Source organism: Platalea leucorodia, assembly GCF_965183815.1.
Source record: "Platalea leucorodia genome assembly, chromosome: 4".
Taxonomy (NCBI): Eukaryota; Metazoa; Chordata; class Aves; order Pelecaniformes; family Threskiornithidae; genus Platalea; species Platalea leucorodia.
In genome coordinates, this window is record NC_138826.1 from 23,250,263 (window position 1) to 23,263,996 (window position 13,734).

General features: G+C 42.3%; 1 protein-coding gene across 2 annotated transcripts in view; it reads left to right on the top strand.

Annotated features, from left to right (window-relative positions):
- The window catches only part of PIK3AP1 (phosphoinositide-3-kinase adaptor protein 1), a 45,739-nt gene extending 32,463 nt beyond the window's left edge, over window positions 1–13,276 (top strand). For both annotated transcript variants that reach the window (XM_082308522.1, XM_082308523.1), the window contains 9 exons: window positions 3,592–3,687; window positions 5,148–5,327; window positions 5,899–5,961; window positions 6,934–7,139; window positions 8,742–8,814; window positions 9,153–9,308; window positions 11,046–11,116; window positions 11,293–11,402; window positions 12,399–13,276. In XM_082308522.1, coding sequence (XP_082164648.1) covers window positions 3,592–3,687; window positions 5,148–5,327; window positions 5,899–5,961; window positions 6,934–7,139; window positions 8,742–8,814; window positions 9,153–9,308; window positions 11,046–11,116; window positions 11,293–11,402; window positions 12,399–12,453 — 1,010 coding nt within the window. In that variant the 3' untranslated portion in view covers window positions 12,454–13,276. The remainder of the gene's footprint in view (window positions 1–3,591; window positions 3,688–5,147; window positions 5,328–5,898; window positions 5,962–6,933; window positions 7,140–8,741; window positions 8,815–9,152; window positions 9,309–11,045; window positions 11,117–11,292; window positions 11,403–12,398) is intronic.
- Window positions 13,277–13,734: the final 458 nt, after the last annotated feature.

Genomic DNA, 13,734 nt, shown 5'->3' on the forward strand with positions numbered 1-13,734 from the left:
ATGGCTGTGGTATAGAGGACAATGCCTGGGCTATTTTAAGTGTAGCCATACTGTGGCAGCATGCCCATTTATTGTGATCAAGATATGCTTCCACCACAGTTTTTCAGAGACTGATCAAAGGAAGGTTAGATACCACGGCATCAATTTGTCTGGCAAGAACTGGTTTGAGAATAAGGTAACACAGGACTGGAGCCATTGTAATGAGTTAAAAGTAGAAGCAAATACTTGAATACCTGAGTGTTCTGTTAGTTCTTGTATTCTTCATCCCACTTCTGATTTTTCAGTGCATTTTTATGTGTTGTTTTTTTTCTCTCTGCATTTGGTCCTGGGGAGACATTTACAGATAAGGTACAGAAGCTGTGCAAGGGCCCAATTTTGCTTAAACTGATGCTGCATGAGAGTTGCATACACCTGTGATGGGTTGCTAGTTGTCCCTTCAAGTTTTGAGATAAATGATGGAATTAAAAAAAAATGGAAAAGGTTTTGTTCATCTACAGAAGACTGCCTCCCCTTCTGCTGGAGGGGAGCGTTCTTTCCCAGGTAGGTCTTAGTGCCCTGAGCAGTGTAGAACATAAAGTACTCCTAACTGAATCAGTGGGAACTTACTAGCTCCTGCTGTTACCTTGTTTGCTGTTTTTTAATAATGAGATTGAATTGCCTTATTTAACTTCTTATCATTAATTTAATTGTTCCTGCTTCAGAAGAGGACTTCCCTCTTATTACACTTTTCAAATACCTGTAAAGTCAAACATAATTTTCCAGAATATGCTCCAGGTTGGTGCAGGTTGCAGGTAACTGTCATTTAGCTGAGTCACTCACACACTGTAACAAACAGCAGCTGAACAGCAAAAAGGGAGTTATCTCCATCATATCAGTCTGGTAGTATGAACTACAGCATCAGATAAAGTGCTTTGCTTTTTCTGCTTTCCTTTCACCAGCACCTCGTGCTGATTTTTGCAAAACAGATTATTTTGAGTAGGCTGGATTTGTGTGCAGGAGGGGCTCTGAGAGCAAGGACTCTTGAAAGTGCTGAAAACCTGTTTGATTTGTGTGAAGATTAAACTGCCTGGGGGTGTGCGTGTGTTATTATAGTGTTTTACTGGAGGAAAGAGTTAGGCTGTATTTCGTCTGTCCAAGGTCAGACAGTGGCAGTGGCCAAGGGCTGGTGGAAACAAGTCCGGACTCTTAGCACTGTTTCCATATCTATGAACTATGTGGACACTCAGACCATAGACAGTGTGAGTTTCATTCAGAGATTTAATCCTTTGTCCTAGAAAGTTTCAGCTGACTAAAATCTATTGTCCTGTAATTTGCAGGCCTCCAACGACTAAAGAGTAGGTGTTAGTTCACATATAAATAAGTTGTGATGCCTTTATTCTGCTCTCTTGCATATCCTCTTCCTCCTTCATCTTTTTTATTCTCTTGAGACCAAGCTTTCGACACTGTCCTCACTGATTTTTATTTTTTCCTTAGTTAATGCAGGAAACAGCAGCCTCCTTGTCATCCTTGAGCAAACTGAGAGAGTTGCGCACAAAAATATAACTGCTTATGAAGTTCTGACTTGTGATTTATGCCAACACATTGAAGCCTTTGTCTTGCATAGTAAAGGACTGGCCTCTGTAAAGAGGTAGCTTACTGCACGTGCAGGAATACCTGGCATCTAGTGTTTGCAAATGCTTGAAGGGGAAGGGTGTTACTACTTTCTAAAGGGTTCCCACACGGATATTTTAGGTGTTGTGAAGGGTCTGTAGGTCATAACTCATCTTCTGTATGTCTGTCTGTTCGCAGGTTGGTTAAGCTCCCTTCTGAAGCCTTAAACCCTGCAAAGAGAAACTGAAACTCTTTGGATAAATATCTTTTAGCTACTAATTTCTGGCATCTAGGAACTACTTAATCCTCTTCCCACTAACCCTTCAAGCCAACTTTCCCCAATAGCCTCAGGAAAATCTAGGGACCTTTCCTGTGATACTCAAAGTTTGTGTGCGCCACCTTCTTGTCGCTTCTGTCTCACTAGCCTGTTTTTGCAGCAAGTGGAACAGAGGGTGTCACTGATGAAGTTAAGAAACTCGTGTCTTCTAAGGAGAACTAATTAGTTGATGAATTTAACTACATTGACTATGTGATAGAAAACAAACCCTGCAGTATCCTGTTGCATTGCTGGTTTAGTAATCCTGCAGAGCGCAGCCAAAACTGGGAAGATAGTGTTCCCTCCACAGAGAATGCAAGGAACTTTGTACACCTGTCACATTCTGTTCTGCCCCCAAATCCATAAAGTAGTAGCTTTCCTCTGGGCCTGTATTTGCTACAGGTTCCTTTCTAAAAGCTATGTTCAAAATAATCAAGGTGGCTGCAAGGTGGAAAACCACTCTACAGAAAAATACAGCCTGTAGTGCTGATTCTTCAGGATGCTCAAGTGTCAAATCTGTGCTTCCATGTAGTGCAGCGATACTTAAGTGACCTTTATATTAGGTTGGTGGTGAGCAGATTAGCTCCCGCAGCATGCAACTTGGCATGGACTTCGGAGCTTTTGAGAAGCTGCTGGTGTGGTTAGTCCACACAGCATGCACTATTGCTGTGGCTGCGCTGGAGGTATTCCTGTGAGGTTAAAGCTAGCTCAGGTGCATTCACATGACTGTCAGTAGGTCCTTTGACAATTATTGTTTAAAAAACCCCACAACATTCTAACAAAGCAAAATCTTGCTAGCATATTCTTATCCCTTTCTCATAATCTCCTCAGATTTGTGGGGAAAAAAAACCAAGAAAGGTTAACAAATACTAAAAAGATTTATAGAGAAATATTTCATATTCTGTCATGTAACCCAAACTATCTAGTTTACATAGTAACAGATATTTCACAATATGTCTCAACAATTCACTTATATCAATAAGCCTCAACAATTCATTTTGTTTTTAATATCATGAGGAGCATGGTTACCGAACATTTTATTTTAGTTTTGGGATTAGTTTTAGGGTTACAATGAGGTTGACCCTTTTTTTTAATCACAATTCTTCATGTCAAAACACTGACTTAACAAAGTATCTTATTGTTTGCTGTCACTCCTTTCTCAATACTAAATTATCATCTGACCCTCTAAGCACCTTCCAGTCCAACTAATTAACTCAGCCAGCTGTTTTGACTTTTATCCAATAAACAAAACAAATACTATCTTCTGTGTCATGGGCAAATTGCCATTAATGTCTTGTTTTGCCAAGTCACAGTTTCCACTCATTGTGGCCTCTCAGGAGCACTGTGCAGAGGCCAAAACCTTCACCTGGCCAACACGCCCTCAATAATAGCTAATCCTCAGTGCCTGCTTGGAGCCTTGACAGAACTTCTCAATAAGCAATGTTAGTCATCCTCAAACATAAGCATCAGGCAGCTGGCGAAGATTTGTGCAAAGTAGACTGAACATAGCAACTTAGGAGCCTTTTTTGAGGCAAATGTCTGGTCAGTTGCCTGGCTTCCTCTTTGATTTTCACCATAAACCAAAGGTCCAGTCAGAAATATCACATCATTTTACTACATTATATTACATTGTTCCACATGTTTAAGGGCATAATCAACAGGTTAATCTTTCTGATTTTTTTCAGATGTAGAGATGCTTCAGTCCAAACCAGACACTCCAGTTGCTGGAGATGAAGTTTCTCTAACCACAAAAGACTCAATGCTCCGCAAGTTTTTAGAAGGTGAGACCTGTTTGGAGAGAGGGATGGCAGTAGCACAGTTAAAGCAATTAAATGAAACTTGAGATTTCTCCTTGTATCTGTTAAGGATAGGAGCTAGTCCACACTGTTTCACATGGACAGCTTTGCCTTAGTGGGTACAAATGAGGCACAACAGAAAAAGCAGCTTGTGAGGTGATTTCACAAAAGCAGTCAGTTTCTTCCCAAAGAGGAGGAGTGATTTCGAGTTCCAGTCCCTGCCTACCAGTGAGTGCAAGGACACAGCTGGTATCTATTCAGGAATGGCTGTCTTTTGTCCTTATCTTAGTGATGGGAATTAATTCTGGGTAGGTGCAGGCTCCCCTCGTGGGCAGAGGCTGAGTATAAAGTAGAGCAGCACAAGCTAGTGATTAATTTTAACATAGATGCTTTATTCAAAAGTCCATCCATTGAAAACAGCAGCCTGGAAAGAGGAAAAGAACTGCTGGCTCCCAAACCTGATCTACACTCTGCCTCTTCAGTGCTCCCTCTGCCTTCTCTGACCAAAGCCAGACCTTAGCTCCATGCTATCCTCACTGAACATGATTGGGTTGTCCAAGCCTTTTTCTGACTCACTGGGTTTCATGGGATACAGGCTCACTTTTTGTGGGTGACCTAGCTGGACTCAGAGCAAGATTAAATCTGGGGCTCTTAACATCTTGTTCTGTTTTCCCTGCCAACACCGATGCTCTGGCAGTCCCATTGCATTGACTCAACTAGGTGTTACAACATGACTAAAGGAAAGTCAGCCCAGTGGTTAGGGCATTCACTTGTGACTTGGTAACAGAGTAGGGAGTTAGTCCAGGGGCTCTTAATTCTTTTTGCTAGCATGCAAACGGAGGGAAACTAGCTTTTAAATCAGGTATGACAGCATTTGATGATTTTGCAGTGATGTTAGGAGTGAGAATAGAATGGAGATGATGAGGTGGTATAATGGTAGCTCGGCTTGTTAAGTACAGACGTGCGTACCCAGCTCCCTCTGAGACACATTGTTCTGAGATCAAATATATTGTCAGTTGATTGCAATTGCTCGTTTCAGACAAAGGAATAATTCTTTGTAGTACTTTGTAGACCACCACAAGGAGCTTTTGGAAACCAGTGCTCTATCTGATTTGTTAACTGTTATAGTATGTTAATTAACTGGAATTAATTGAACTAACTGTTCACGGAGTTCTTAAAAACAGTTATGAGGTTTTCCACTATGGTTTCTTCACCAAAACAGATGGTACAGGCTTAGTGGCAAACACTTATATGCTACTAGATGTTAATGACTTTATCAAGTCCTGCCTTCAAGGGCTTTTGCACTTTAAGTCACTGCAAAACTGCATGTTTTTGCCTGTGAAATGGCCAGCTTGGTAAGAATGTGGTACATAGTGCATCTGGAGGGATCCTGCGTTCAGTGAAGCAGTCAGGTTGTTTTTCTTACGAGCTCTACTCTGTTGTAGGCAGTAGCATGGATGTGCCAGATTCAGAGGAAGGAGTTTACCAGCGGTACGGTGAAGATGTATACTACTCAGTGGAACAAGATACTTTTCCACAGGAAATGGCTAGCAGACCTCCAGTTCCTGTTCCAAGACCAGAATCCAGCTCTCCACAGCCAGACAATGAGCTGTACATCTCCAAAAGTGAGTTGGGTACCAGGACTGAAACTGTAGACTAGTCAACTCTAGAATGACCTTGACATGGGCTCCAGTTGCTGAATGAATACCAAGACAATCTGCACATTTTTAAGACCCCTGGATTATTTGGCTCTGGAGCTGGATTGCTTTTGGGATCCAATTTCAGATCCGTTTTTCATCTTCTGCCTACTCTGAAAATGTGGGGATGTTGTATCCTGCGGCCTTGGCCTGAGCTTGCTCTTAATGAAAGCAGTAGGATGACAGGTTACCCCCAAACAGTACAAACAAATCCAACTAAATGTGGAAGAGTAATTTCAGTGACTCCTCCTTCATCCCATGACAAGACTGTGGGGAAAGCATGTCCAGATTTCTCTTAGAGGTGGCTGAAATAAATTCTTTGACGTCAATAGAAGGGGAATTCTACTGTACAAGTCCTTATCTTGTTTTCTTCGATGGACTTAGTAGGGTAACAGAAGCTGTAATGCAGTGCAGAATTATGTATGCTTCCCATATTCATCCTTGCTATTTCTGTCTTCATGAAATGCATTTCAGTATCTGAAGAGTGTTTGTTTTACAGTTTTTGCACAGAAGGCTCAAAGACCTGAGAATCTCTATGTCCCTAGAGGAAGGGTTAAGAAAGGTAAGTCAGAAGTTCACTCTGAAAATCTTTCCAGTAATCCAAAAGCAAATCTGCTGAGGTAGCTTCATTTGCGTCAAATGTGACAGAATAGTCTGTTTTACAAGGCTTTGGGCATAATAGCCCTGTATGAATGACCCAACCTTTCTGACCTTATGTGACATTGAAAACTTTTTATAACTGCAGAGTGTGAGGGGGGTACCCTTTTATCACATACTGTTCGTATCCCCTGTCTTGGAGTTTATCCCCAGTCAGGATCATAGCAATCATTGAAGTCCTTTTCTGTGTTGTGACCCACAGTACTTCATGGAGTCGATGTCCCACTTTTCATCTTCTGGATATAGCCACTGCCTGTTGATCATTATTTCCTGGGATTTAACCTTTACTGAACTGCTTGCCATTGATCTCTGCATTTCCAAAACTGTGGCTGTATTCTTTCGTCTCTTATCCTGTGCACTATCAGAGTGCCAGGAACCACATCTGAGCTTTTAGCTCATGTGTTGGGAACTCCTCTTCGTGTTGCAAATGAGTTACAAAGAGCCAGCATCAGTAGGATGAGTTTCCACCTTTCTGTTTGTGGAGTTACACCGCACAGATTACCTAGGAGTCTAGCTTTGTGACTGTCAAGGTGAAAGCTCTGTTTTGTGGGTTGCTGACAAGAGAGAGATTTTTGCAGTGAGGAAGCAGGGCACTTTAGAGTACAACTTAAATTATGTTTTTAAGAACACAGATTATCCCTGGGACATACTTGCGTAACAAGGCTACTTCTCAGCTGCGCTTTTAGCCCTGACAAATACCAGGATAGTATAAGGACAGAACACACTTCTAGTCAGGGAAGCATTTAGTCTGTAATACTGATTTTTTTTTTTTTTTTTTTTTCTCTGCTATGTCAAGGGTGCTTGAGTTTCTTTGTATTCAGTGAGGAGGAGAGATGCCACAAGTTCAATAATATTTTTGGTGTTCTTCTCTCTTCAGAGACAATAGTCAGGCCTGTAAGGGACCTGTCTCAATCAAGCATATATGATCCATTTGCTGGAATGAAAACCCCAGGTCAACGGCAGCTGATTACATTACAGGAGCAAGTGAAAATGGGCATACTCACCGTTGATGAAGCTGTACTTCATTTTAAAGAGTGGCAACTGAACCAGAAAAAGAGATCAGAATCATTCCGGTTCCAGCAGGTACAGGCTTATTCCCCTGTTTAAGAAATACAGCTGTCTCTCTAGGTATATATCACAAGCTGTTCAGTGTGGGTACGTTTCTTTCCTGGTTGGAGCAGGAAGACTGCTAACACAGTCCCCCAGCTAGCATAGTTCTCTCCTGACACGGAGGGGCTGTTCCCATGCAGCAGCAAGCAGGTAGCTGTTTTACAGATCTGTTTGTCTTGCAGTAGTATTGTTAGTTTTTGGAGATCTGTACACTAGGAACTGAGCCAAATCCAGTTGGCTAAATTACCTTTCTAGAGGTCACCTAGCACCCACCAGCTGGCAGAGGACTTCTGTGATGAACATTTAGCTTGTCAGTTCTCATCCATTTCAGATCAGTGAAGACTCGGCGTCCCAGATGGTGTATTGGCTTTAAAGTCCTGTCTTGTAGTTGTTCTGATCCCTCTCTGGGTGTTTGATGGCTCCAGGACTACCTGTTCTTTGCAGCTGGGCAAGGCCTAGCAACAGTCATTAGTGAAAGCACAGTGTTTGGGTGGCTTAGCTGAATGAGGGAGTCGTTATGTTGGCAGCAGCAACATAATGACTGGTGGAACTAGCAGTCATAGTTTAATATTTCCATTCTCAAGTTAGAGTGGTGCTCCCTCTTTAAAACGCCTGCCTGCCTCTTTTGGAGCCTTTTGTTCATGCTGTGGCAGTCTGCTCTCACACTTGAGGTGTGCTGGTCTCCGGTGTGTGACGCTGTTGTGGGAGCTGTCAGAACAAAGCCAACATTTTTGTCCTCCTGATTCTCACTGGGAAGGGTCTTCTCTACCCAGAAACAGTCAGAGGAATCCCTTCTTCTGTCAATAAAGAATGCAGTGCTACTTCAGTAGATGTCTGTAGCAGTGATGAAGTGGCATGCTCTGTGCCCCATCCCATGAGCAGCTTTCAAAGTCTCTGCTCCAGATCTCGCCTCATGGTACAGCAATTGCTCCATCTGATTTTCTGCCTATTCAGGGGTTTCCTTCTCTTACATACATACATATTTCCCTGCTGGAAAAGTTGTCTTTTTTTTTTTTTTTTTTTTTTTCTCCTCACCTTTCCTTACTGTAAGGTGCAGTATGCTACCACACAATGGTGAAGAGACTTTGCTCCCAGTTACATTTCCAGGTGTGCCCTCTTGCTTCAGTGGGGACATCCTGAACTGTCCTACAGTCTGGGATGCATGGCAGCCTCCTCTGTCCCTGCAGTCAGAATTACCTGTTCATTAGTACAGAAAGGACTGTGCAGTTATTTGATTGTGGGTCTTGTTTCTGTGCCAGTGTCACAGTGGAAACAGAAAATAGAGGGAGTTCTAAACCAAATGTGCTGCTTACCTGCAAGTGCCAGTGAGTCTGTGAACTTGACCTTAACATACACAATAAACATCTGAAAAAACTTGGCTTCTGAAAGGCACACGTGGATTTCTGAAGGGAATAGATTAAAACCTGTTGACATGGTTTGGACTTCAGCCAGGTCTAGCAGGCTTTGTTACAGCTTGGTTGCAAAGTTAGCTGAAATATAATACTGGTATTGTCAGAAAGCTGCTCATCCTCCTTTATCCAAAGCCCTGAAAAGAATATCTTGTGATGTTTTTAGGAAAATCTGAAACGGCTACGAGACAGCATAACTAGGAGGCAAATGGAGAAGCAAAAAAAAGACAAAAGTGCAGGTAACGGTCTCTGATTCTGATGTTCTTTGGTAATGAAGCAGCTAACAATATTAACAGGCTCTTCAGGCAGAAATGTCTCTGTGTGTATTGTAGTTATGGGATATTTTAATATTCACATCCATGTGCCTGTTGGCTAAAACATGGGGAAGTTGCTTTACTCCTCAATTTCCCAGACTGAGGAAAGGATGCCCACATCTGTGGAATGAATCTTGATTCATTCATGTACAATTATGATCGCCCTTATGTGATTGTGTTTAACTTTGTTCTTGGGTGCAAAGCTGTCTCTTAACAGGCTATACTTGCACAGACCCGTCTGAGCTGTTCATTTTCCCTTCCAGATTTGGAAATTACAGTACCCATTCGACATTCTCATAATACTTTGGGGAAACCAGAATGTGGAATATATGAATATGCCCCCAGGAAAAACGTTTTCCCACCAAAAAAGGAGTTAAAGCGAGGAGATTGGAAAACAGAAAGCACGTCCAGCACAACAAGTAAGCAAACCCTGCGTATCACCCTCTCTACAGGAAAGTGGGATGGGAAGTACTTCCCCAGCCTGACTCTGGGGTCAGCTCAGGGGACAGGACTTCTCTTCCTGAATCACAGTACTGACACCGCCACCGCAAACCCTGTATGCCTCAGGCTGGCTGTTCTCAGAACTGTAAAAGCAACTCCAGGTACACCAAGTGGTTTGGGCATCTTGTGTCTGCATCTCTGCAGGAGGAGAACCTGAAAGCTGAGCGAAAGATTCCCTAGAGCCTTCTCAGGGAAGGCATATCGCCCGTCTTCAGTTCTTAAAAGTAGATGGCAGCTGCTCCCTTAGAAAAAAGGACACTCCGTTGCTGTGACTCTCAGCAGGCAGCATGCTCTTCTGCTCTGTCTGAAGGGCATAGTTATATTGCAGGCTGGGAACCAGTCTCTATATGTTGTTTCCTCAATTGTTGTAGATAAAGGACAGCATTTTTCATTCGTAACTGTGGGACCTCTCGAATGACTTGGACAGTCTGCGCATTTTTATTATCTTTGGTTTTCATTAGGTTTAATTTGTACAAATTAAATCCCTGCATTCTCGCTGTTACTGCAGACTGAGCAATTCTTGCAGAAATCATTAAGATAATTTTGGTCCCCTGAAAGGCAAACTGAGTCCCAGTGAGGTTACTACCTTTGTGGCTTTTGGCAAGATACAGCTGGCACAAATCCAGAGTAGGTGCCAGAGGCAGCTGACTGAGCCAGTAACTTGCATACGAACAGTTGTGAGAGAAATGTTAAGGAGGCTGCAGAGTTCACTGTGTGCAGTTTGGCTGTCTTTCCCGTGGCATGATTGTGAGAATGGACCCTAACGCAGTATTTAGCACTCTTAAGTGCTGCTGTTTGTACCAGATGATAAGAAGAGTTACCTCACCAAGGCTAGGGAGGGACTGCACCTTATGAGAAAAACCTCTCTAGCCTCCATTTCAATGTATAGGTTTCTGAACATTAGTGTCCCAGTATTGCACAGCCCTGTAGAACATTATGTATTTATGACTGAAACCAGCCATAGCAGTGTAGGATATGTTTGTGAGTTGCTGTCCCCTTCAGAGATGGCATGACTGATTGCAAAAACATTCTCTACGTGCAAGTTAAATGGTTTTGCATAAATGGTTGCTGAAGGTTGTTTGAACAAATTTGTCATGTTTAGCTCTGAAATAGACTAGGAAACATTCTTGTGATGAGTAAGGATTGTTGTGAGAGGAGGTGGTGAACAGCTATTGAGAACAATAACCTCTCAAGTAGTCACTTATTCCAGGAATGAATGTGTGACAGTGCTCAGAGCCATCTGCCTCCACGCAGTTGTTAAGGACTTGGGGACTGATAATTTAAATATACATAAAAGTTGGGTGTGTAACACTTGTTAAAATATTTACCTGACTTGCCAGCTGATACTGGCACTGGCTGTTTTCAGTTAGATTATGGTTGTGAGTATTTAACCAGAAGCCTGGACCTAGATAGGGCAGAGATCTGCTAGAAGGAAAACAAGACTGAATGGTTTGGCCCTGTGGTCTGTGTTGTACGAAATGCCATTCTTTGCATCCTGAACACGTGAAAAATAACAATGGAAATAATCTAAACCAGCATTAAATGGTGTGTGCAAGAGGTAAGCATGAGGTTAGGAGGAATCCTGAGTTAGTGATTTGCAGTTAAATCACCTGGATTTAATAATCAGTTTGTTTTCTCTTGCTTACTCACTCCAGGTAGTGCAAGTAACCGCTCCAGCACTCGGAGCATATTGAGTGTCAGCAGTGGGATGGAAGGGGACAGTGAGGTAAGCTCTCACCTCTGCTATGTACTGGTCCACTGTTCATGGCTTTATTTTCATGCAAAAGAGGAGCTCAGGGATGGTATTGCATTTGCAGAAATGGCAAAATGTAGCCTGTTCTGTTGTGAAGCTAACAAGAACCAAATTCTGCTGGTCTGTAACCTCTTTATTTCATTTTGTAGGACAATGAAGTCCCAGAAACAACTAGAAGCCGCAGCCCGGGTGCCCACCAAGCAGAGAGGCTGCCTTTCCCAGAAAGGCCTCCCAGAGTGCCTCCTCGAGGTGCAAGCAGGTAAAGCTAAAATGCAGCTGAAACATGAGCTTTCAGTGAATAAATACAGAAGCCTTGGGCAGAAAGCAAGGCAGGAAGCGAATGTGTCTTTCAGCAAAATCTACCAGGCTATTATCTATAAACACACATTGTCAGGAATTGTAAGATTCTTGTTTCTCATCTGTAATACTTGGTGGGATTGGTTTCCTAGTTGGTAACATGCCTATTGCAATGCTGTTACTGCGGTTCACACACTGCAAGGGGCAGCACTATTGAAGCACACAACGCTTGCCATAATAAGACTGACCCAGGTGGAGTAGCATTCTGCCCCTGGCAGAGATTTCGTACCTGATCCTCCTGAGAAGATCTTCTTGGAACATACAAAATGTAGTGCAGAGGGAATTCCCTTTTGGCATTCTCTTGGACTTTTTTTTTCTTTTTACAAATTTCAGATCTCTCCAAAGCAGACTTGTTTACATGTATGATTGTAAACAATTGTAAACCAGTGCAGGTCTATGAAGTCCAGGCCCCAGAGGCTTATCTAAGTACAGATGCTAATAAAATTCTCCAACTGTTAAAATAATAATTACTAATGTGTGGGTGCAGTAAGTTCTGTATGTTGGCTTGGCTCTGGCAAGAGTATAGCTGGAATTTATCTGTAGTTAGTGTGAAAAAAAGATTTTGAATCTTTTGATCTTTTTATATTGCTCTCCATCTAATTTTCAGGAGAAAGCTACTATACTATCAAAGTTTTACTCCAACCAAGTATTATAGCATCTCTTTCCAGTAATAGTAGAATTACTGCAGCTGAAGAGCAGAAGTAGTAACTTGGACAGGAACGGGGCTCAGGCACCTTGGCATCTGCTCTGTTGCTGAATCACTGATAGCCTGTTTTTCTTCTTGTATGACTATTGCTTGTACAGTATTCTTAGATACGATGTTATTGCATGTAGTGTGTTGTTCCAGAACCCTATTCTCTACTATTTTTTTAATGCATTTGTATTCTCTTTTTTATAGGCCTGTAAGCTGTGAAGGCTTTTATCCTCCACCTGTGCCCCCAAGAGGTCGCTGAATCTCTCAACATCTGTGGAATATGAGATTTTTTCTGTTTGTATGTGTGTGTGTACAGATATTTTTGGGTTGTCTTAAATTATTTATAAGTGGGAGACAAATGTTTTCTTCCCCTTCCTTCTCTCTAAAGTTCTGGTGATTTTTCCCATGATTTTCACTGAGACTTCTTGGCCTCTTATAACAGAACTTTGGTGTTTTGGGACTTCAAGAAAAACCATCATGGTTGGGTAGGAGAACGCTGATGTGTGTCTTGGCAGCCCTGCACCAACATGAAGTTTCCCTTTGACCAAGAAAGAACACGTCCTTTTAGAAACTAAATCCTGATAAGCATTGTTACCAAAACCCTCGATACAGCCTCAAGAGCTTGACTGGAAAACATGCTTGAAAAAGTAAAGAAAGTAATTTGTTCAAAGACTTTGAAGAACTCTCATTACAGCAAGAGCAGGTGAACGTGCTGCTGTTTGGCGTAACATTTTGGGTATGAACATATTGACCTTTCAGAAGGTGTAGAATCTCCCTCCAGCAATCATTAAACCATGGGCGGATGAGAAGTTGTCTTTATTCAAGAATGTATTTTGCATACAGCCTTGAAAGTGCCTTCCCCTTTCCCCTTCCCTCCCTGAAGAGGACAGACATTAACAAGGTGGTGTGTGCGCTGCATTTACCATGAAAATTCCCAAGGCAGCTGGTAAGGGACCTGCTGCATCACAAAACAGTTGTACTTAAACCCTTTTTGGGGAGGGGGTGGGTATGTTGTTACTTGAAATCACATGACTGACCTCTCAAATTAGAGGAAGGAATTGGCAGCAATGGTGTGTTCTGTACGTCTTACATGTGTTCATTGCAGAAGCAATATAAAGGCGTTTCACTTCATGCTCTGGAATAGTACAGCGAGTCTCCAATAATAAGTGCACACACCTCACAAATACCAGCCATGTAGTTAGCCTGTTGCAGTGGAAACAGGCAGCTTGGGGGCTGGACGCTGCTTGCTCTACTCTTCCTTTCTAGCAATGTGAATCTGCAACAGCTGTGTCCAGCCTTTTTTCTGCCTGAGGGCTTACAAACAAAGGGTGTTCCAAATGTAGAAAGCATGTCAAGCGGAAATTAATTTTGATTCCGCATCTCAAGGGACTCAAATGATGGAAGTGAGGTGTTTTGGTTTAAGTTGTTTTTTTGGTGTTTGTGGGGTTTTTTTTGGGGGGGGGGGGGGGGGATGTTGGTTGTTTTTGTTTCGTTTTGGTGTGGTGTTTGGGTTTTTTGGTGTTTTTTTGTTTTTGTTTTT